General features: G+C 45.0%; 1 protein-coding gene across 4 annotated transcripts in view; it reads left to right on the top strand.

Moving 5' to 3' along the window:
* Positions 1–25,061, top strand: part of RPTOR (regulatory associated protein of MTOR complex 1) — a 273,244-nt gene that overhangs the window by 221,948 nt on the left and 26,235 nt on the right. For all 4 annotated transcript variants that reach the window (XM_039501518.1, XM_039501520.1, XM_039501519.1 and 1 more), the window contains exons 25-28: positions 15,563–15,668; positions 19,417–19,531; positions 20,554–20,678; positions 21,867–21,971. In XM_039501518.1, coding sequence (XP_039357452.1) covers positions 15,563–15,668; positions 19,417–19,531; positions 20,554–20,678; positions 21,867–21,971 — 451 coding nt within the window. The remainder of the gene's footprint in view (positions 1–15,562; positions 15,669–19,416; positions 19,532–20,553; positions 20,679–21,866; positions 21,972–25,061) is intronic.

Below are 25,061 nucleotides of genomic sequence, written 5' to 3'. Positions count from 1 at the left end.
ACATGTCGTAAGCAAAGGAGTGACGTCATTACACTGGAGTTAACACTTCCCTAGCACTAGGTGTACCTTGCAAATGTTAACTGATCCTCACAAACATGCAGGATGGAAGTCCCTCTTTAAAAGCAAGTTTTGTTTTGTGTGTGCTTGTGACAACAAATTATCTTACTCTGAGCCAGGCAGCACAGGGGTGTATTCAGGTTAACTTTCCTGGGAAAATGCTGGAGATTAATCATTCTTCCCTGCCAACCCAGAGAACAAGAACAATGAAAACAACTTGTTTGTTACAATAAACGTCACTCTCCTTTTGCTGTGTAATGAAGCCCCTGTATTCCAACAGCAAGGGCAAAGACGCGGCTTTCTTCCCACCTTTGCATTCTGGCTGTGCTGATGCTAAAACAAGCGGAGGAAATCGTTGAGAATGCTGCCTTAAATGAAGATTTAATCCCAGTGTCAGCAGAGCATGTCCTCCACTCCAAGTTAGATTTGACCCTGCTTACTTGAGTGCAGCTTGAGAGCTGTGACCTACTCACAGGCATCTTGTAAAATCTCCTTTATCTCAGAAAAGGGGGGTTGACAGCAACTGAGGATCTGAAATAGTTCCCAGGAAAAACTCCCGCAGCCTTGGTTACTTAAAAGAAATTACAATTACAGCAAGGAAAGAGGGTGGCAGTGGAATTTGTTGTGATGATGAATCTCCTTTGAGATGCATGGGCAGGAGACAGACAGAGGACTTTGTGTGTGGGTAGGTGAGGGTGTGGGGACAGGGAGAGGAGTTGTGGCTGCAGAAGGGGCGATAAATTAGAATGGGTGGTTGGCAAGCCTCAAATTGTTTGCTTGGGAAAATCAGTATTTTCTTAGCCCTGGAGTGTGGAGGGGAGATGGCTAATGCTGATCTCAGGGCAGATTAACATGGTGTTTCCAAAGACATGTCATGCGGGGGTTTGGAACTGACAGCACAGGTATTTTGACTTCTGAGGGGAAAGAAATGTGTGCTGCCAGGACTGCCAGTGCGTGGATTCTGGGGCATTCCTGGAACACAAGGTTGCAGACGTTTGTGGGAGAGGAAGGACATGGGAAGTGCTGGCTACAGACTGATTCAGGCATGAAGAGGTAGCCTGTGTTGGCATCATGTTTTGCCCAATCGGTGGCATCTAAGTGCTGACTTTTAAGAGGTTGTGATTTACCAGACACTGTGGTGATTCACTTGTGTGGAAATGATCTGCCCCTTATCCCTGCTGTACACCTCAGACAATGTATGAGAGCAGATTTGGACAGTATCAGAGACTTGTGTCCAGGGGCTGTGATAGTTTTCTCTGATTTGGCCGAGCATCTGAATAATTGCCACAGCGACAATATGAAAGCTATTAATATGTGTCCAAAGAACATTAATTGGGAAATGAATGTGTTCATGGCTGGCCAGAAAATGTGTGCGGTATGGCATAGAAACATTACGAGCTCTGACACCTCTACATCTATTGGTAGGGCCCTACGGAATTCACAGCCCGGAAAGATGTCACGGACCGTGAAATCTGGTCTTTTGTGTGCTTTTACCCTATACTGTACCCTATATATACTCACAGGGGAGACCAGCGTTTCTCAGATTGGGGGTCCTGACCCAAAAGAGTTGCAGGGGGGTCACAAGGTTATATTAGAGGGGGTCACAGTATTGCCACCCTTACTTCTGTGCTGTTGCCTTCAGAGCTGGGTGGCCAGAGAGTGGTGGTTGCTGACTGAAGGCCCAGCTCTGCAGGCAGCAGCGCAGAAGTAAAGGTGGCAATACCATACCAGGCCATCCTTACTTCTGCCCTGCTGCTGCTGGCGGCAGCTCTGCCTTCAGAGCTGGGCTCCCGGCCAGCAGCCACCGCTCTCCAGCTGCCCAGCCCAGCTCAGAGGTAAAGGTAGCAGTACCGCAACTCCTCCCTACAATAACCTTGCGGACCCCCTCCCCCACAACTCCTCTTTGGGTCCAGACTCCTACAATTACAACACCATGAAATTTCAGATTGAAATAGCTGAAATCATGAAATTTACGATTTTTAAAATCCTATGACCATGAAATTGACCAAAATGGACCGTGAATTTGGTAGGGCCCTATCTATTGGTTAGGTCTCAGAGGATCTTTCAAGCATTAAGCTGTCAGTATTTTGGAGCAGAAACCTTGTCTGTGATTTCTCTCGCCAGCCTGACACAAACTCCAGCCTCCAGCCATTGTGGAACATAACCAGGAACACCATTCCACTGTAACGTAATTGTCCTTTGCTCCAGGCACCGGATGTGAGTCGGTTTGTAAGAGGGAAGAAGTAATGGCAGTAGAAATGTTTGTATGCCAGGGAGTGAAGATTTCAGGGAGATGCGTTCCCTGCTTGTGGTCGAGGGCTCCTGGATACAGTAGTGAGGAGGGAGCCAGGATGGATGGGGGAATGCAGTGAGTGGGCCAAGAGCATGGGTGGGGAGGTAGGCCAAAGCAGGACAGGTGGGAGCCAGGTAATGGGAGTGTGGGGGAGTAGTGCAGGCTGGCTGGCTGGCTCAGTATGCAAATTCCAGGACATGATATGTATAGCTGTCTAAATGATTACCAACTCCTCCCAACAGCATATCTTTCCTGTTCAAAAAAAATGGGAAATTCAGTAGCAAACATATCTGTTAATACAGAGTTACGGTTGCTTGCTGGTACATAGTCCCCTTGCTGGTACGTAGTCCCCTTGCAGACAAGTTTGAGCAAAACTCAGACTAGGAAATGCACAGGTAAGGTTGCATCTTAACTCTGCTCTCTTTCCGCAGTGCCCCTGGGTGCCCGTTAACACATATACCTTTGCTTTGCCAGTCCCACCATGGCTGAAATGTACGAGCTCTGCACTTCCTTTTACAGCCCATTCACTCTCACCCACAGGATTCCATCTAACGCAATTAAAGGACAAGGTGTGGGGGGGAGTTTGGCAATTCCTCATTCCCTTTCTTCCCTGGAGCTGGGTGAAGCCCCTGGGAATTATTTGTAGACACTCTAACGCAGTCAGGGTGTTAGGTGTCCCACACTAACTGGTGGAGGCAGAAGCTGGGCCTGCATGGTAAAGGGTTAGTTGTGATAGGAGGACATGTGGGTTACTTTGAGATATGTGACAGAGCTGTGACTGTGATATGAGAGGATCTATATTTTGCACCCTCCAATGTGTGTGAGCAATGGAAGGGAGCAACGTGTACCTTCACAATGCAGTGTGCAGAATTGTGTATATTATATTAAGAGCAGAGCACCAGGGTTTAGTAGAAAGGGAATTGTCAGTAGTAAGCTGGGATAGGAGAGCAATTTAAGCATTTATTACCTGCATGCACTCCAGGTAACGCGAGCGTGGTCCGTGTCAGATGTAGCTGCACTGAATGGCAGAGGCAATAGTTAGCTCTGCTTGGTAGAACTGTGTGTGCGAGCTCTGTGGATTATTTTGGGGTGTGTAACAGAGCTGTGATTGTGATATGAGGGGGTCTATGTTTTGCATCCTTGCGTGTGAGAGCAAAGGGAAGAGGTGCATGTGTACCTTCAAGACGTAGTATGCGTCATTTCTGTGTAGGTTGTGTCAGTAGCAGGGCACAGGGCTTTTATTACCAAGGATATTATCAGCAGTGAGGTGGAATATGAGAGCATTCTAACGTGTTAAAGCTGATTAAGTGAAAGTGTAGTTGAGATGGTATCCTACGGGTAAGTGTGAGGGATTTGTAAAAGGTTGTGAAATGTTTCTTAAATTGTAATGTGTGGTATTCTTTCTGGGGAGCTAGCTGTGTGTGTGTGTACACACGTGTACGTACACCAGGATCTGGAAGCTCCTGAAACTTATGTTGCCAAGGACCACTGTGAGTATGTATGTATTAATCCATTGCTCAAAGAGGGTAGAGGGAAGATGTCATGAGCAACCTTTGCGGTTGTTTTGTCCTTTTTGTCTTTTAATTGTGTTAAATGAAATCCTGTGAGTGAGAGTGAACGGGTTGTAAAAGGAGGTGCAGAGCTTGTACATTTCAGCAGTGTGGGGTAGAAGAGAAAAGGGCGTGTGTATTAAGAGGCGTATTGGGGGATTGCTGAAGAAGAGCAGAATTAACGTTGCATGGAAGATCTTACCTGTGCATTTCTTACTTTTCAGAAGTTTGTTTTGCTCAACTCAGTGTTCTGCAGGGGAACAGCATACCACCAAGCAACCATACCTCTTAATTACTTTGGGTTTTTGCCATTGAATGACGGTGTGTGTCTGTCACACAAACCAATAATATGATGGTGCTCTAACAGGAAAGGAATCGGAGGAATACTGCTGGGTGCATACTTATATAAACATCTACTGGTTATTTACGTTTTTCGAGTAGATGGAAAAATTGTATTTCACATGTAGGAAATTCCTCCCATCCTAAGCAATAACAATGAGGCATCCAATACTGCTCATTCTTGAAGCACATGGTTTGTTTTGTTTTTTAAATATCAATATAGGGTAACAGTGTGAGCTAATTGGCTGTGTGTCTGTATTTTATGAAACTAGTTACACTGTAGGCAGGTTTCCAAGTATCTTAATTTTTTTTTTATGTGAATCACTAAGAGGAAATAAAATCATTGGTTCAGTGCTTCATCAGCTCTACTGCTAGTGTAAGTAATTTTCTCTTGACAACAGCAGCAGCAAAGCCAGTAATATATTGGGAAATATTTCTGACCTATGGGGTTTAGTTGCCAGATTAAACTTCAAGCTTTTGGGCTTTATACAAAAATTGGCTGTGGTCAAGATGAGTTTCAGGGTCTCATTTCTAAGTGCAGAAAATGGTAAGTAAGTTTATAAAGGGAAAGAGAGAGAGAGAATTGGGGCTAATAGTGCCATTTAAAAATGGGTAATGTTTTGTGTCTCAATGCTTATTAAAAACATTTGTCTACTTTCTAGGATAGTTGCTCACAAGAGTGGTGTCTTATTAATATAATAAATCACTGTAGACAGCCAGTCAAAAAGCAACATTGGCTTGTGTATGGGGAGCGATTATTTGAGCTTGAGGACATCACATGCATGAAACAAAATTGTTTTTCTTTTTTTTCTTTTTTTTAGAAAAAGAAAAATTTGAAGCTCCATGAATACTAATTTAATATAAGGGGAAATGGGCTGAGAGTCAATCATGTGAATACACAGAGCCTCTTTCTGCATCCATTAGGCCCAAATAATTTGTTGGGTGTTTTTCCCTAAAAATTGGGATGTTCTGAGAACCGCAAAAGAACTGTGTTCATAAACAGAATTTGTACTATGGTTATTTCATCAGTCACATGGTTCCATCCTTTTTCCGACATGATAGAAAGAGGGTAGTATTTGTGATAGTGAGAGTTCTATAATGGTTTCCATTCTAACCCCCTGTTTTCAGGGATTCATTTTCATCATTCAGAATGAAGTTTTCTGGGCTTAGTATCTGACTAGAGATGATTGGGTGTGGGGGAAGGGCATTGAGCAAAATCAGTTCTTTTCTCTTAATACAAGGAGGCAGGTAGGGGAGGAAAGAATCAGTTCCTCATTATTTCTGAAAAATATTTTTGCAAGGGGCTCGAACTGCTCAAGGACCAAAATAGCTGGCAGTAGAAAGGTGAGTTTTGGACTGTGACCTGCTCACTGAGGAGAAATGCCTTTGAGTGTTCAGGTTTTGATTTGACGGAGTTCTGACCATTTGAAGGTTGCACTCCTCAAGTACCCAGTAAACTTTAGCAGTAGCACAAACCTTGTAGTGCCCATAGCTACAGGAGGCAGCAGTGGGTGTGCGTACATAGCTAACTTACCTATTCTGTGAAATAGTTGCCAAGCATGAGTGGTGGATGAGGGAAAGACTCTGCAGGAGGAGCTTTTGGCTGTCTCCTTAGTCATCTTGTAAGGTGTGCAGTGAACGAGCAATGCAGAGCTTCACAGGAGGTTTGTTCACTGTGAATCTTCTAGGGTAAAAACTGCACACTTCCTCAGATGCACAGGAGAGGCGCTCCATTGTGTACATCTCATAAGGCACACAGGACAGGATATTCCGGTGGTGTGGAGCCACATAGTTTGAGAGCATTGTATGCTTTCATAAAAAAAATAATAAAAAAGAGACTGGAAAATCTCTCTTTGAGAGTTTTTAGGTTGCTTGGTTAAGCACTCAGAAGTCAGAATATGTTAATGTTAAGGTTGGATGCACAACCTTAACTCTTCCCCTGTGTGCATATTAACAAATTTCTCAAATGATACAATATAAAATACAGTTTTTTCCCACAGCTCCGGGGGTTGTCAACCTGGAGACTTTGCTATGGGATTCAGGGTGTAAACCAGACCAGTGAGGAGTTGTCACCACTTGCCCTGCAACCCTGGGTGCCTTTCAGTGCTTTGCTGCTGTAGCACCTAGTCTGAGACACTTACAACCAGCCTATAAGCATTCAGGCCACACCCTCATATCTGTGTGCTGCTAGACAACCCTGCTTCAGCAGTTCTGTCTCTGGCTTTCACCAGCCTTGGTTACAACCAGCAAGGGGACCCCAACACACTCCCAGGCCCAAATTTCCCAGAAGTGTGTGCCCTGAAGTGTCCAGCCCTCTCCTGGACAGTTCAGAGAAATAGTATGGTTTGTTTGTTCCTCTAAAGACACAAAAGTACCCGCAGCTTATTAACTGGGGTAAATACACTCTGACCTTTTAAACATAGCACCGACTTGATTTATTGCAAAAATAAAACAAACGTGTTAACAATAAGACATAGATTAGGTGATGCCAAGTATAAGGAGTAAAGTTAAAAAGAGTTATAAGCAAATAAAAGTGAAAACATGCATCTAAAACTTAATCTAGCAAGGAACAGGTTTTGTTCAGGATGGTTTCTCTCCTATATGCAATTTCCAGAGACTTTGGCTTCTCGTCTGTCTGTCTAGTGATGGAAGCCACGGATGGCTTCTGTCTTTCCTTATATTTTCCAGAGTTCGGTGACTTTGTTTCAGGAGGCTTGATGGTACCTCATGCTGCTCTTCCCTTCCTGTGGGCCTTGTCAGGGGTCTTCCCTCACTTGAAACTGGGGGGTTTCAAAGTGAGACCCCCCACCCACCATGTCATCACTCACCCCCCCTTGGAACTGTTGGGCTCCAATGGGACCTGGGACTGACTCTCTAAACTAAAAATAAAAGTTTAGATCTAGTCTAGTAACACACCACCACCACAATCAGGAAATGTGGATTGAGACACTTCCCTCCCCTAAAACCTTAGGAATCCAAATCCCCCCATCCAAATCCACAGAGAGAAATAAACCAAACCCCTCCCCTTTCTCCCCCCCTCCAAGAACCCACCCAACCAAACAAGAAAGTAAAAGAAAATAAAAAAAAAAAAAATAAAAAAAAGAAAAAACTAATCTCTGTAATTCAAGATAGACAATACAATACAGTCTAAGCTTATCAATCTCTGGAATCCTCCCCCTTTCTTCCCTTTCTCAAGTGAAAAGCAACAAAACATAAAGAAAATAAAAACAAAACAAAACAAAAACACAATTTAAAAATAAGAAATCAAACTCAAAAGACTAATCTAATTTTAAAATAATACTCACTATTAAAAATTAGAAACTACTCCAGGAGAACTTGGAGACATGACTGTCTCTTAGCAAAGGCTTCCCTCCACAGAGATTTGAAAAAATCTTGTCTCTGATTGGTCCTCTGGTCAGGTGGTCATCAGGTACTGCATGTTAACCCCTTACAGGTAAAAGAGACCTTAACCCTTAACTATCTGTTTATGACAGGCCTCCCATCCCCCTGTATGTAAATGGGGCTTCCATTGTTTTGATTCCACCATGCTTCATTTACACAGGAGGCTGGTAAATAGCTGCCCTCTCTCTTGTCGGGGAGGGGACCTGTTTCTCCTTGTTTAGTCACAGACTTTAAAGCATAAAGTTGTTAAGTATCCGTATTTCCTCATATATTGTTAATGGATATATGTCACAGTGATATTAGTCACCAGTGTGTCATTACCTCCCAGAAAAACTGCACTCTGTATATTTTGATAAGACAGTAGCATCAGATACAATCAGTTGATTCAATTGCTTATCGCTGGAGGTCCAGCCGCCCGTCTTTATAGATCTGTAAACCTTTGAAATGGATTCTTCACAGGGTTACCCCTGCAAGTAAAGTTTATTCAAGCTCTAAGGAAGGTGACATGGAGTCTGGTGGTGAAGGAAGCTCCATGCCCTTTCTTCCCCCACTTAGTTCTATAGCTTTGTATACTTAATATATATAAAAATGGGCCTTCATTGTCTTTGCCTGAAGATCAGTCTGGTCACAGAATCAAATACACATTCCAGTGCTGGAAGACTTGTCTACCAACTCCTCCTGACATGCCTGGTTTAAACACACTTAAATCATAATTCCAGCATATATCCATAACTCTACCTACCTACTGGGTGTGTATATCACGCAAGAATATTCATGGTCAGTGAGTTGTTTTTTTTCAAATGATACCTCACGAGGTGTATTTTGTACAAAGATTATAATAATCGTGTGTAGGGTGTGAATAAGGAGTGCTTAGTGTCACTGACTTACCGCATGGCAAGCCGTGGTGCGAATCTACAGTACACTGCCCTGCCATGTACTGTCTTCAGATAGACATTTGTGTAATTTGCTTCCATTCCTGTTTCCTGTATTTTCATTGTATACTGCTCCGGTATATCTTTTCTCCTTGATGTTTTGTTAATAAGTTCCCTTCTTTCCAAGTCATGTGTATATATTAATAAAGGGCCTTGGCGCATCCTGCACTTTGGCACAAAGCAAAAGAGGGGACAGAAAGCCCCCCGTACTCTTTTGTGCCAATGCCATGTACTACCACTGCATTCCCCTCCCACAAATGTGCAGGGTATGGGCAGAGCCTTGATCCTGCCTCCCGAAGGGACCTGGAAATGAGCGTACGCTGTGCTGAGCATCCACCTGTCACAGCTTACTCTGTCCCAGGAGCAGCAGAGACACCTAGAGGGAGATTGATTCCCTTAATCACAATCTCCCTCCTGGGCTGCCCTTTGGCTGTGGGCTAGACTGCAATTGTACTTAATGTGTAGTGTATATGAAATAATCTTGCTGTGCACTTGTGATACGGCTTATGGACTCTGTCTGACTGGGGTAGGCAGCGTTGTGCATAGTACTATGAGAAGTTACATGTGGGTATCTAAAGCCTGACCTATACTAAAAAGTTAGATCAACCCAGCTACATCACTGGGGGTGTGAAAAATCCACACTCTGAGCGATGTAGGTAAGCGACGTAAGTCTCCGTGTAGACACCGCAAGGTCAATAGAAGAATTCTTCCTTCAACCTAGCCCCCGCCTCTTGGCGAGGTGAATTACCTATGCTGATGGGAGAACCCCTCCCGTCGCTGCAGGCAGTGTCTACACTGAAGCTACAGCAGTTTAGCTGCAGCTGTGCCGCTGTAACATTGCACATGTAGACAAGCCCTTAGTTTGAAGGGAAATGTTATGTTGCATTGTGTTAACTGAGAAATAGTATGTAGTTGTGCACAAAGAGTAGAGAGAAGGTTCCACATGCAACTTTTTTTGACATTTCTTCATGCTTAACCAAGCAACTTTGATATTCTGATACTACTGTTCTTGGCTGGAATTCTGTAAAATATTCTCCTTCTAGAAGTGCCACTCCTGAAGCTTTAAGGAACACAGAGCCCTGATTGGCTACTGATGCCTTTTGGGAGCTTCAGTCTGCTAAAGAAGTGAAGTGAAAAATGAGCCAAGTGCAGGTAGAAGAGAAGGACATTGCTGTTCCATTCTAGTACTTCATGCAGGGATGCTGCTTCCTAACATAAACAGGGGGAAAGAAAAACAGTCATTTCTGTAATGAATAAATAGAAAATGACTGCGAGCACATCTTGATTGCATTTAAATTATGAGTTTAGCTTTGCTTCATAGCCCTTGCTCTGAAAATGCAGGGATTAATTTCCATTATAAATCACTGGCTCAGTTTCAAACCATCAAACTGGACTTGATTTATTGATTATCAAATAAAATTCAGAAAGAGAACACTGCATTGCAATTGCTTGGTGGGGAGTTAAACAGCAGACAGCTTTGGAAATTCGGATCTCTGCAGAGAACTTGACCCAGCTCAAAGCTCTGAAAGTTCTTGTGGCAAAAGGCTGATCTGCCAACCTCGTGCAAGCCTGGATATGTATCATGCAGCGCAGCCTTGGCTTTGCCAGCTGTATGGAAGCCCCTTGTCAAAGAGAGCAGAAGCCAGTATTCATTCTGTTTGATACTGACATAGTGTGAGGGTAGAGGCTGGAAAGGATTCTGGAAGGTGAGAATTACATAAACAAATCCTTCTTGATAATCCTAGCCGTAACTTCAGCACTTTCACTGCACTGTATCTTGGCAGTCATGCAAAGCCCCAGCAGAGAGATTAACCCTTTATAAAATTGTGGCAGGAACACAAACCAGGATGGACCATCCAGTAGTAGTATTTGCTCTAGTAGAAGAGTGTCAGCCTCTTTTCCTGACCCCCAACTACCGATTCACTCATTGAGAGAGAGGCAAAGAGTTAAAAGAAAACAACTTCATTGGCTTTTGAATGGCACTTGTCTGTGGGAGGATTCAGAATTGTAATTGGTTTCTTTCTGAGTGGCAGCCAAGAGGTGTTAGAAATCTGTGGTGTGTCATGATCCTAATCACGTAACACTATTCCAGACACCCACGTTCCTCTGGGAGCTCTGCTTACAGGAGAGCTGAGCAAAAGCCAACACTGGGCTTTTGTTTACTAGAAGATTTTCTAAAGCTTAAATGGAAACTGGCTGGGAAAAGGGGAGAAAGGAATGAATGATTAGACAATCACCTGATCGGCGAGTGTTCTCTGGAATATATCCCTTCAGCCTTTCCTTCCCAGTCTGTGCTCAGCACCACTCGGGTGTGGAGCGGGAGGCGGAAGTCTCGCTCATACACTTGCTCACTCACATTTGCATTGTAATCCAGGAGTTCCCCAGTTACGTGCGCATGCTAAGAGCTCATCCGAGTACTTTATTATTTTTGTTAGCCAAAGTCCTGCAGTGGCTCAGCGAGATTACTCAGCGGGTCCCTCATGGGGATGTGGGAAGGAACGTTGTTTTGGCCACATTCTCTGTCCCCTTGTACTGGCTGCATGCAGCGACTTTAACTCTATTGCTCTCCCTCCACCCCCAATTCACACAGCAAGATGATTGCCGAGGGGGATCACTGCCTGGCAGTGTCATCAGCAGGCACACAGTGTGTCTGGCACTGTGAGATATGCAGTGGTGGTGTAGCCGTGTCAGCCACGGGATGTTAGAGAGACAAGGTGGGTGAGGTAATAGCTTTTATTGCAGTGGCTCTCAACCTTCCAGACGACTGTCCCCCCTTCAGGAGGCTGATTTGTCTTGTGTACCCCCAGGTTTCACCTCACTTAAAAACTACTTGCTTACAAAAATCACATTATTACTGAAAAATTGCTTCCTTTCTCATTTTTACTATATCATTGTACTTGCATTTCAGTGCATAGTATGTAGAGCAGTATAAACAAGTCATTGTATGAAACTTTAGCTTGTACTGACTTTGCTAGTGCTTTTTATGTAGCCTATTGTAAAACTAGGCAAATATCTAGATGAGTTGAGGTACCCCCTGGAAGACCTGTGCGTACCCCCAGCAGTACACGTACCGCTGGTTGAGAACCACTGTGTTATTGGACCCACTCCTATTGGTGAGAGTGAGACAAGCTTCTGAGCTACACAGGCCTGAGGAAGAGCTCGGTGTGGCTGGAACACTTTTCTTTCACCAACAGAAGTTGGTCCCATAAAAGATATGACTTCACCCACTTTTTCACTGCCAGAGAGCTCATTTTGGGCTGGTTCCCCATTACCTTTCTACGTATTGTCCTTGGAAGTACTGAGTCCATTTTCTTCAGAGCTGAAAAGCCCAGATGCTCCCTTAATCTGCTGCCCCATCTTTGAGCCCTGCACACACCGTATCTTGTCAGGGGAGGGGACAGTAGCTTCCCCACAGACACACAGTTCCTACTCCGAGTCTGAGAGAGCTGCAGGGTGCCAATGGACGGAGTTAGAATTCTGTGCACGCCCCTGCCCCTTCCTGCTTGAGACGGCCTTTAGATCTTACTCCAATTTATTCCTGCAGAAACTGGATTTTCATTAAAGTGTAATATCTCTGCTCTTGAATATGCTTTGATGCATTTTATCCTGGGTTTGTTTATTGCTTTGCATTCTTGGTCATTTGTCATTTCCTTTCTAATAAACCCTAGATTGCTGCAAAATGAAACCTGGGTGTTTTTTTTAAAAAATAAAAGGCAATCCAGCCCAATAATCATTGTTATGAGTCCTTTCCAATGTGTGGGATGTTTTGAACACAGTGTGCGTAGTAATGTCAGGCTATTTAAGTTCTTTTTCATTAGGAAAAAAAATGGGGGTCTGGGAGGGCTTACCCCTCCTTCTGCTCCCCCTCCCAAGAAATACCCCTTCCTGAGCAGCAATTATCCTTTTCATTGACATACACTGGGTGTAACTCCCATCAGAGCCCCCCGTTGCAGCTTTTTAATTGCCCAGAGGGGTGGTTCTAGAGCAATGGTTCTCAAACTTTTGTGAGCCAGGATGCATCAAATGGCAGAAAAATCATCTTTGTCCCTTTCACTTGTTTCTTCTACAATGCCTGTGTGGGAGGGGCCTGCGTGCCCCCAATCCCCTCCTGAGGCTCCCTCGCGATCGCTGGGCTGCAGAACTCTGTTCTAGAGCTCTGAAAGAGAGGGACACTCTTAGCCCCAGCAGCTGAGCATGCTGCCCCGTAACACATGGACCAGAACTGGTATCAAGTCTGGGACTCCCACATGGCAGTGCACACTGCTTACTGGTCACCCCAGTCTTCATCTTTATTGAATCTGTCCCTTGCTATGGATAATGGTTTTTAAGAGGAGGATGGGAAGAAAGGAAATTTTGAAAGGGACAAAGCCCTTTACCTGCTGTATTTACTGTTTTAATATCGCAGTTCTGAATAAAACCTTTAGTGCATCGTTCACTGGTATTTTTATAAAAGGAATTTCTTGTGCCTTTAAATTCAAAGGTGCTTTGGCTTATACATATTTAAAAATACACAACCCAATAATGCTCATTGCAGCATAACTATATCAACAAGCCTTCCTAGTGTAGACACAGTTTATCCTGGGCAAAAAAATGTTTTGCCAGGATAGCTTGTTGTGCTCAAAGAATTGGTATAAGTTACAACTCCATCTCTGTTAGAGCTTTTGCCAGTATAAAAATGTCACAGAAGATGTTGCCTCCCGAAGGCTGTGCCCACACCGTGTGCTAGGAGTGTGATTCCCCTGCTTGGGTATGCTGACTCACACTGGCTTTCATCTCTAGCGTCAGTAGAAATAGCGGTGTAGTTAGCCACCTGGAACTGGTGGGTTTGTACTCAGCACAGCTCTGCCATGCCCTCACTGCTGCTACCCCTGCTACACTTCTCTTTATGCTCATGCTGTCTGGATCAGAGGTACTGCTGGTACGTGTACACAAGCAGGGAATCAGACCCCTCGCTCATAGTGTTGACCTAACCTACGTGACATTACTATACCCACAAAAATTTCTAACTTAGACCTGAGCAGAGATAAATTAAACATTTAGCTCAAGCCTGCAAAGATTCTGGTTACTCCACTGGAATAATTATGAAGAAAGGTTGAAAAATGGGGCATGTTTTGTCTAGATAAGACAGACTTGGGGGATACAGGCTAAGTTTTCAAATATGTAAAAGGTTGTTATAAAGAGGATGGTGATCAGTTGTTCTCTACTTCCACCATAGGACAAGAAGTAATCAGCTTAGTTTGCAGCAAGGGATATTTAGGTTAAATATTAGGTCAGCTTTCTAGCTGTAAGTATAGTTAATCAGTTGACCTAGGAGTGTCATGGAATCTCCATCACTAGAGGTTTTTAAGAACAGGTTAGAAAACATCTGTCAGGGACAGTCTAGGTATAATTAATCCTGCTTCATCGTGCAGGGATGTACTGGGTGACCACCTGCTGTCCCTTCCAGCCCTTTGTATGCCTGTGGGCCTTACTCTGCAACTCATACTCCTGGTTAGTACTTAGTCCTATTGAACCTCAGAGCTACTCAGTGTGAGGAGGGGCTGCAGAATAGGACCCAGTTGTATGGTATTGAGTATATCTTATTTCAGTTGCCCCAAAGTTTCACAGACTGAGGGATTTGTGTCTCGAGCTGGTGTGGGATTTTCCCTCAAAATGGTTTTTGTTAGAAATTGCCGATTTGACAAAACTGAAACTTCTTGTGGGAAGGTACCAGTTTCAGTGAAACTTTTGACAGGTAAGGTAAGAGAGAGAGAGAGAGAGAAATACTCCAGAATAGCCAACCATTCCGTGGTCAGGCCACTCTCCTGGGATATGGGAGACCCAGGTTCTAGCCTCTGGTCTGATGCAGGCAGAGCAGGGCATTGCACCTGGGTCTCCCACATTCCAAGCGTGTGTCTTAACTACTGGGCTCTTGGCTCCCCTGGGGTGCAGCCTGGCTCTAGGTGTGTTCTGTTTGTTGAAAAAGAAAAACGTCAAAAGATCTCGGTATCATCCCTATGCAGAATGAGGGGGGTGCGGGGAATGGCATTCTCAAAAATGTTCCATTTCCAGCCCAGCTCTACCGGTGTGTAATTAAGATGAGAAGATAAGGGGTTACAGAAGTTCCTTGCAAGCTGTCGTGTTCCAGTAAGGGAAGCTAAAACACTCCGTCAGTTTGTCAGTCAGTGCTGCATTGATAACCTGAAAACCTTGAGATTTAAAAATCAAATACTTAATATGATCTTTCACCTCTTGTCAGTTCTAGACAATGAAAGGAAGATTTTAATACAAGTGTTAAACTTCTGCCTATGTGAGAGGGCCATTCTTTCTTTATACATTGCTCTGAAATGTTATATGATGCTTTGATGAGTTGCAAAATAAGCTATATTGTATTTAGACAGAGGAAAGTAGTTGGGTTGGCTCTGGGATAGTTTTGTAAGGTGCAGTTTGTCTATGGGTTCATTGCAGGGGCTACCTGGTGTCATAATTTAGGGCAACTGCACTTATATTTCCCCATTGTGGTCCAACAACAACATCCACTCTCAGGCTTCCAACTCCCTGGCCATCAGCTCTCTTGGGTGGCAATCTGCGTCTCTCCTCTTTCTGGCCGGGTGTTTCCAGGCTGACCAGTTCCCTGCCTTCTCTGTGGTATTCCCAGTGAAAGACAGTCTGCCTGCAGAGACCTGCTTCGTTTCTCTCCTCAGAGAGTGTAATCGCTACCATTATAATACAAATAAATAAGATGAGACAAAATACAGGAAACCTGTCGAGGAGAGGGACAAAGGGAAAAGATTACTAACAATGAGAAGAGTCCAGTCAAAAAGATGCTCAAATATTTAAAATCATACGGTCCTGCGTGCTCTTTCCGTTTACCGTCGGCAGCTGGATGTAGGGTTGCATGTGCTGAAGAATCTCTGATTCTGGCTGGCGTGTGTGAGAGAGAGAGAGTTAGGTTTGCATAGTTACAGCTACTCTGGTTTCGTTTTATTAATGTTTTAATTTATTGGAAGATTCCAGAAGAGCATGATTTGGAGAGCCAGATCCGCAAAGAGAGGGAATGGCGGTTTCTACGCAACACCCGCGTCAGAAAGCAAGCACAGAAGATCATCCAGAAGGGTGAGCTCTCTACTTCTCAGACACTTTTCTCATGTACCGCAGCTAGCATTATGCCCCCTTCTTTCCCCCCCCTCACCACTGGGCGTTACCCGGGGTTCTTTCAACCCAAAGGTCTTGGTGACTTTTACTCTGTGCAAGGTGGTGTCAGGAAATAAATCAGGGCAGACACAGCTATCCGACCGATCAATGGCTGCACAAACAGAACAACACGAGAGTGCTTTCACTTAAAGCTAAACTTTACTTAGTCTCAAGCACTTACACACGTCCGCAACAAGTTAGTAAAACACCCCTGGCCCTCGATAATTACCAAAGCTGAGTGTGGCTCTCGAGTGGCACAGCGGCAGCCCGTCTGCCGGTGGGGAACACAAGATGCATCCAGAGGGAGAGTCCAGTCCTGACGAGTCCCCCTACCTCAAACTTTTCCCCCTTATTTATACATTAGCAATAGAATGCCATGTCCCTTAAAGAAAACTTGTTAAGCAAGCAGTTTCAATGGTCAAGCAAGAGGCTCCTTCTGATTATTGATTAACCAGGTGTGGGGTTTTCCCAGAGTTTGCAGCCTTGAGGCCCCAATAGACATTCCTGCTCTTCTAAAATGCATGTATCAGCAACTTCAACACAATTCTTATCAGGAAGGACGCGGGGTCAAGCTGCCCTTTCTGTGGCACCCCAAACCCCCTCCCCTCCTGCCTTGGTCAAGCTGAGTTTGCTAGATGGCCCCTTTATGGCCTGCTGACTTGGCTGCTTTTAGCAATAATGGTTTCAGGCACTTTACTGGTTTGCCAAAATCTCCCCCTACAGCCGGGGCCTCTAAGCACTCCTGTAATACAAACAATAAATAAGAATAAACTATGCAAAGCCTTTGTGAGACCAGCGTGTTTAACTAGTCACTGGCCTTTTTCATGAGTCGCATTAGGGGAATAGGAGCTTGTTCAACTGTGAAGTGTTTCCCTAGAGGTGATTTATCTTGAAGCTTACAGGGCTTCATTTACTGCTAGTAGTTACTCCTGCTCAGGGGATTGACCCGCTTGTGGTGAGTGTAGACGTTCTCCTTTCCTTTTGAAAACCTAAATGCAATGTTGTTATCTAAGGAATATAGGCATATGTAGCAGCGTCAGCCAAAAATGATCGTCATTTTATGTAACCATCTGAGTTGAACTTGGGGTGGGAAAGAATAAGAGATAAGATTTTTGAGAGAGAGAGAACCTGCTATCAGAATGGGTTTTCCTGCTTAAAAGAATTGACAAAGTTCACAATTTTAAATGCATGTGTTCACCCTGAAGCCTTGGCCTTGAAAGTCAGCAGCTGGACTTTTCAGTAGCTCTGCCTGTCAGAGATGGCTTGTCCTCAAGTACTAAAGTGTCCAGCACAAAATGGATAATTTAGAGGCCCTTAACAGATATTATTGATTTACTGTTTTGGCCTTTCCTTCCTGTCCTGTAAAGTTCTGATGATATTGTGAGTTACATTTTCCAAGGGGTGGCAGGTTAAACTTCAGAGTCCCCACCTGGCCTAAAGGCCACAGTCAGGGTTTTTGATGTGTATCAAATGCTACTCAGGTTACAGTGATGCCAAACCAGCTTGTTTTGCAAAGGTGAATGATGTCTTGTCCTCTTGATGTTTAGCAGGCATCTGAATGACTCCAGAATTCCCTCACTCCACCGAGCTCCTGAGATGATTGTTTATGCCTCATATCCCATTATATTTTTTAGCACTTTTGTGTACAGCCTCATTTACACTCACGGCTGTTCCTCTATTATGCCTTGGATTCATATTTCATTAACATATATTTAGTGCTCTGCTGAAAGCTGATCTTGCTTATTTATAACTCTTTATGCATTTACGAAGTGGCAGTCAAGCTAGAATTTTTTTTTAATGTATTTGAATTCAGCTTAGCCCACTAAAGCAGCCTCTGGAATTTACATAGCTATGATGAGACCTGATATTATTACTCATTCTGTAGCTTGCTTAGCCAGTGAGTAGTGGGGGTTGAATCTGTGTCATTCCCCTACACTGTGGTTCTGTGTGTGGCTGCATGTTCAAGAGATGCTCTCACAATGGAAGAGAAAGTTTTGGGTGTTTTTCTCATATGAGATGCTGGCAGGGAGAGGATCAGTGTGAAACATTAATCTGCTGAGCAAGATGCTATCTGAGACTCTGTTTCTCATGTGCAGCTGGAGGGCTGGCAGGCCTGAGTCTTATACAATGGATGGCCTGGTGTCTACCACGGCAGAATATCATAAACCAGGAAAGTGCAGGGGATGAGTCAGGGACCTTTTCTGAACACAGATAGTACAAAGGAGGGGGGTTGGTGTCAGCCTGATGGGCTTGAATCTCTTCATGGACAGGTTCAGATTCTGTCATCCAGACTGTGAAAGTGAAATGCAAAATATTTGTAAAAATCACACACTCAAGATCCCAAGTATTAACAACAAATTCAAATAGACTTAAATCAATGCATTGTAAAACAAACTATCTCGAAGTCTATAGAGTCTATCTGCTGACAAGCTGTCAGCTCAGGATTCTGCATTTCCGCCACAACCCTTGGTGATATTACTAGTACCTAAGGTGGAGTGGATATAGCCGCATACGTTGGCAATGATTTGGATTCTTACCTTGTAAGGGTTTTCAGAAATTTTGCAATGACTCATGATGCCACCATGCTTATCCTGATGATGATTCTCAAAGTCAGAAATCCTACAGTCACACACTGTGTAACTCTGCCTGCATAAATAAAACCTTTGTGAAACGATGGCCATAGATTCCACATACCGGAGCCCAGAATAATGTAGCAGCTTGGTGTGTAAACGGCTGGCAGTGTTTCAGGCTTTTGTGAGCATTTCCCATTCGGATTTGGCCCCTTTCCTATGAAAGGTCCATCAACATTTTACAACAGTGATGTAGACATGGATCATTTCACGACACTTCTGGACTTGGGAGCCCTCTATTACAGCAGTGTCGTCAGTGGATACGAACCGAAGGCCAGATGTGAGATCTGAGCCCGCGAACACCTAGCCCACTTGCTAGACTGCTCTGAACGGTGCTGACGTTCACTGTCTGGTGGAGAAAAGCTTTCATCCAGTTTAAAATTTGCCAGAGATGCCCGACTATAACTTCAGGAGTGCGAGACAGGGAGAAGAGCTGTGCAGCTTCTCAGTCTCACAGAGGATATGAGCTCCCATGTCCGGGAGAGAGCTCACTGACTAAGCATCTCCAGCATAGGCTCTCCTAGGTGGCATGTTTTCTTCTCTAGTGGGGTGGGGAGGAAGAGATTCAGCCCCAAATAGGCCAGTTGGGGGAGGCCAACAGCTTTAGGTCTCTGAGCAACATGGCAAGAGTGAAGGATTCTAGTTTAGGGAGAGAACACCGTAAACTATTATTGTTTACGTAGCACCATAGGTGTCTGTGGTGCTGCTACGCAAAAGAGTTTTGCTAGACCAGTAGATCAGCATCCCGAAGGGACTCCTGATCACCAGATAGGTTGTGGTTACGGAGGCTTTGGGAGGCAGAAAATGATGAGGGTTTGGCATATGCTAGTTGGAAGTTAGGGGTGGTGTGAAAGGAGGCACAAAGTCTGGTGGGACAAAGGGACTGGCCAAGTGTAAAGCTTAGAAGGATGGGAGTGTGGGTTGAGGATTGAACAGAAAGTAGAGAGCAATATCCTTTTTGTGGTTTGATTCCCAGGTACTGAGTCTGGGTTTTCTCTCATTTCCCCCCTCCCTGTGCCCTTCTCCCCCATCCCTGCCAGGTATTTCACGGCTAGATGATCAAATCTTTCTGAACAGGAATCCAGGCGTTCCTTCCGTGGTGAAGTTCCATCCATTCACACCATGTATAGCAGTAGCTGATAAAGACAGCATCTGGTAAGAGTTTCTGTCTTCCTGATCCTAAAAGATTGGCTTCCAGGGTCATGACTGCACATGTAAGGACTGTCAGCCACAATGATGGATACCAAGTGCTCTGAATTCTTTGTTGGGGGGATGATATGCTTGTCCTCATATTCTCCCCATCCACTTCCATAGCTATTCTCCTTCCAGCTGAGATGGGTCAGGTAGGGCTCCTTCCGCAGCCTAGCAGCATTGTTGCTAGTATTGTCCAGATCAGGGCCGGCTTTAACAAGTGCAGGGCTTGATTCGTACTCACCCGGTGGTGCTCCGGGTCTTCGGCGGCACTTCAGCAGCGGGTCCTTCACTTGCTCCGGGTCTTCCGCGGCACTCAAGGACCCGCCGCCGAAATGCAGCCGAAGACCCAGAGCGAGTAAAGGGCCCGCCACTGAAATGCTGCCAAAGACCCAGAGCGAGTGAAGGACCCGCCACTGAAATGCTGCCAAAGACCCCCAGAGCGCCGCCAGGTGAGTAAAAATTAAAAAGGTGGCGGCACGGGGCCCTCTTAGGCACCGGCGCGGGGCCCGATTCAGGGGAATTGGGTGAATCGGCCTAAAGCCGGCCCTGTTCCAGAGCAACACACAATTCACCCCGCCTTGGGCTGAACACCTCGCCCCCGCGTGGTCCCACTCATGCTGGCGGGACATGGAAAGCCCCCTAGAGACTTAGGCTCCTCTTAGGTGCAGTATGTGATGGTTTTGAAGTCTGCATCTCTCCTGTGTTAAACAAATAAGGTGGCCTTTTGTGTCAGTAGGCAGAGAATCCTCATTATAACTAGATTTGTAACAGGTTAGGATATTAATCTTATTACTTCCTCTGCAGAAGCCAGAGATGTTATAGAAAGGCTTTAATAAAAAGACACTCAATACTCTTAAGGAGAAAAACAAATTAAATTGGTACCCAGTGCATGTAACCTTTAATGGCACTTTAGTGGGAAAGCTGCTTTTTACGGCTTGTGCAGTGAATGCTGATCTGACCTGATATTCCGCTACCTTTCCCAGTTTTTGGGATTGGGAGAAGGGGGAGAAACTGGACTATTTCCACAATGGGAACCCTCGCTACACCAGGATCACAGCAATGGAATACCTGAATGGACAAGACTGCTCTCTGCTCCTGACTGCCACAGGTGAGTTCAGCCTCAGTCACCAAATGGTCAAAGGGCAAGAGAGGGAGGAAGCATTTACAGGCTTCAGATGCTTGTGAGATGTTCTGAGCCCTCCCCTCTCATTTACGGGGATGGTCTGTTCACCCTTCCATGGGAATTCCAAGCCTGGGAGGCTCCTGGGAGAAGTTTATGGCTAGCAGGTTTGAATAATTTAACTGTTTTGAGTTGAACTTGATGCACTAAACACTTCTTGGTATCATTTTCAATCTCGTTTGCCGCCTGATTCATTTGATGAATGGTGTTGAGTCCTCGCCCAACACAGTTACAAACCATTTTACAACCTTATTGTATAGATGACCCGTGGAGGCAACACAATTTCAGTCAGCACTGTTTTTAATGGGAAGAAAATCCTGTCCACAGCAGACAGGGAAACCATGCTACAACTATGCTGTCAAATATTGTTACTAACACAGGTTTAGCTGTAGAGTGGGTATGGCCTGCCTGTATATTTTTTTACATTATAATTTCTCTGCAAGTCTCTTCCCTGTCCCTGACAAATCACCTGGGAAAAGAACTCCTATGGATTGCCCTATTGCAGGATAGCACAAAGTGCTGCTTTTTCCATTCTTCGGCCTCTGGAGCTGTGAGAGGGATTTACTTCTTCCAGGGAACTGTTGTAAAGCTGACGGTCTGAGTGTTTTCAATTGTTGTTCAAAGACAGTGCTGAAGTGTGCAATTATGGCATAATTAAGAAATGTGTGAGAGGGATTCTGAGACCTCTAGGACATCTCTCTTTCTTTTGCTGGCGGGGGGAACAAAATGAGAAGAGACATGATGCTGGTGTGAAGGGCTTGTGGACTTTGGTGAAGCTCGTACTGGGTTGTGTTTTCTATTTAGTAGAGTACTTTGGTTTTCAGCATTGATAGAAAGGAAGGAAAAGAGAGAAGTCCTAGTGAAAATGAACTGTTTCAAAGAGAAGGCTTTACCCCCTGGTTGCATGGGCATAAGATTAGAGAGAAGAAGAACCCTAATGAACAGGTGTAGGAGAAATCATTCAGAAAGGGGCCTGGAAGGTCAGGTGATATTTTCATTCCATTTAGGAGTCCATGATTGCAATTCTAGGGTATTGTTCCTTTCTCCATCTGCTCCCAAGTAACTAAGTGACATCTGTACCAGCAGTGACATTGCCTTTTTTCTATGCTCCTAAAGATGACGGTGCTATCAGAGTGTGGAAGAACTTTGCAGACCTGGAAAAGAATCCCGAGATGGTGACTGCTTGGCAGGGCTTGTCGGACATGCTGCCAACCACACGAGGTGGGTCTGTGCTGAATTCCCATCTGGGGGTAGAAATAACTTACCCTGGTGGAACCTTTTCTAGGGATAGGAAAAGTGGAACAAGTTGTTCTATTTCAGCCTTCAGTAACATCCTTGTTAACAGTCTCTGGGCCTTTGAGTGGAGTCTTACCAAGCCCTGGTAAGGGATTCCTTTTCCCCTTGTCCACATAAACCTCCAACACAAGCTCTTCTGAGCTAAGTATGACTAGAGTAGCCAGGTGGGGAGTAGCAGTGCAAGAGGGTAGAGATGGAGGATAATTCTCCAACGGTGGAATAGAGGAGTACAGCCACATTGTCCATCAGAGGCTCCACTGGAGTTGCATGGAGCTAAGTTAACTTATTTTGCTCCTGAGGAGAGGACTGTAGAACAAGGGTGTACTGAGCACTTTCCTACCCTGAACTGGCTGTAGCAGTGGTTATGTCTTCCCCGATTTGGATTTTATGAATAGCTCACCTATTTCCTCTTTCCCTTTGATTGGCTGCTCACCCTTTGCACGTTGCACTCGTGACCACACTAAGTTTGTGTTCCATTTTAGCACCTACTCCCTGTCATTTATTGTGGGTTGAGAGTTGGTAGAAGAGTGGGCAATCTCATCTGATATGTACAGGACAGTGGCACAATCAGACTCAAATCACCTTGGAACTTAAAAAATACCAAGCTAGTCTGCAGGCAGAAAGGCCACCCAGCCATGCACAATGCCAAACCCAGGAGTCTAATCCGGATGACCGTGAAACCTGTCTTAGGGTATTACTAGGGGGGGATGCTCTTTCCGTCCAAGGCCTGAGGTTACATCAGTGACCTGACAATTATCCTCCGTCACTTGAATTCTGTAAATCAAGGCTGGATGTCTTTTACAAAGATCTGCTGTAGCACAGCCAGCAGTTTTGGGTTTGATGCAGGTACCACTGGGTGAGATTCTCTGGCCTGCACTGTGCAGGAGGTCCGACTAGATGATCGTAATGGTCCAGTATGGCCTTAAACTCTGGCAGCTCTCATTTTTCAGCCTGTGTAGCTCATCTCAGGAGTCTGGCATAGTTTACTTGAAAACTCCCTGGTGCTAATCCAGTATAACTCTGTTAGACCCTATGTAATACCGTCAGAGCCAACACGGCCTGTACTTGGTTCTTGGTGACTTGTCAAACAAGTATTTCCACCCATATAACAAAGGGCTTGTGTACATTTAATTCACAGCGAGCTGGGTGTGAATCTGCCCCACACTTGCCGGCCTCCCGCTAACTGTCCATGTGCACCTTGCTGATGGGCACCATCAGTTTATGCAGGATCCACGTGAACTGTGAATAGGATGCTAGTGCGGGTAGATTCACAGCCCAGCTGGTGCAAACTAAATGTCCGGGTAGACATGTCCAAAGGCTAGCAATTTTTACAGCTCAGTCTTACTTCCCATGTGTCTCCCTTTAACATCCCTCCCCATTTTCCTGCTTCTCTTGTTTGATGGCTTTTTAGCTATTCATTGGATTTTACTTGTACTGCTTTGTTGGATTCATGACTGGTGTGTCCCTGGCTCTGTGGTGGTCTAGTCAGGGAAAAGTAGGATTGCTGTAAGTTCAGGCTCTGTACCACACTGTCATACACGCACGTAATTAATTACTAACTGCTGGAAGTTTGCAGCGTGCTGTGAAAATTGCCATGATTTAAACCTGCAGGAGCAAAAGCAGGAAGGAGCCAATGCACTGAGCTGTTAAGTGCCTGGCTCCCTATTCCTCCTGCTCTGGAGCAGAGGAGAGAAAATCACTAGCCACACACGTCAAGCTGCACTTTTGACTCTCATTCGGTTGGTTTCTCATTTCTCCATTTCTTTTTCCTTAACATCAGCCTTTTTGAGTGATGCTGCCTAAGCTTTTCCCTCCCAGGAATCAGGATATTATTTCCATTGTCCTGGTAATGGACTCTCCCAAATCATTGGCCTCTAGGAATTCCCCAAGGCTCCCATTATCATCCACTCCTTGCTGCATAATGAGTAGAGTTCACAGGAGATGCTGACAAATGCAGACTGAATCCCTTCTGGCTTGCTCCCGTTTTTCTCCCCCAATACCTACACACACCTTTAATCAGGGCAGGGCATTTGTGGCTTGCATCTTGCTCTCCGCAGACCTTGAAAGCAGCAGCAAAAGGAAGGTATGCAGAAGCAATGTTTGACATTGCAGAATAGATGATGAACAGAAGCAAAAACTGATTTAGTTGCAAGTGTCAGGAAGTTGTGCTTGCCAAGACAGCAGTGCTGAAACTTTGAGTCTTTTTCTCTTATGCATCCTCTATACCCTTTCCTTTCCTGTGGTCTAAGCAAGTCCAGGCTTCGCTGCTTTCTTTGCTGTTCAACCAGGGAGTGATTGGATTAGATTCAGAAGAGAAATGTAGATTTCTTTGTGGGGAGGGAAATAAACTCATTCATTTCAAAAGAGCCACGTGAAATGATTCCCTGGGAAATGAGATTCTCGACTGAAGAGCTAGCTTTTGCTGCCGATACCCAGGTTACAGTCCAGCGCTGAAGCAGTTATGTTCACATTCTCAATTTTCTGCCCCTCACTTCCCTCTTTTTTTTACTAAGGATGTTTACATGAAACCAGGAGTTTCACTGGAGTTCAGCTACTCCTGCTGTTGATCTTCCTCTCTCTTCATCCATACCCCCAGTGTCAGAATCCTTCCTCTGTGACTTGATCATCTTCTCCACAGCAACCAGGATGCTGACTTTGCATGGGTGTAAGCGTCAGGAATAGATGAGACGTTAAGAGAAACACAGCACCTTTCCATGCACTTCTCTCATTTGTGAAGAACAGGCTAGGGTGGGGAAAGGAAGAGTACGCATAGCGCTTAATAGAGAAACCAGGGTACTTCCTACAGGGGTCAGAAAGGCATCAGCAGGGTGTTTTAAGTGATGGGAGTTCCATGGCTTTAGCGCAGGGATGGGCAAACTGTGGGCCGCATCCGGCCTGCCAGCCATTTCAATCCGTCCATCAAGCTCCTGCTGGGGAGTGGGGTCTGGGGCTTGTCCCGCTCCAGCCTGGGAGCCTGCACCCCCAGGCAGAGCCCCTCCCGCACCCCAACCCCAA

This window comes from Mauremys reevesii, linkage group 15, assembly GCF_016161935.1.
Source record: "Mauremys reevesii isolate NIE-2019 linkage group 15, ASM1616193v1, whole genome shotgun sequence".
Classification (NCBI taxonomy): domain Eukaryota; kingdom Metazoa; phylum Chordata; order Testudines; family Geoemydidae; genus Mauremys; species Mauremys reevesii.
The sequence above is the reverse complement of the archived record's forward strand: the minus strand, read 5'-3'. Positions and strand labels throughout refer to the sequence as shown.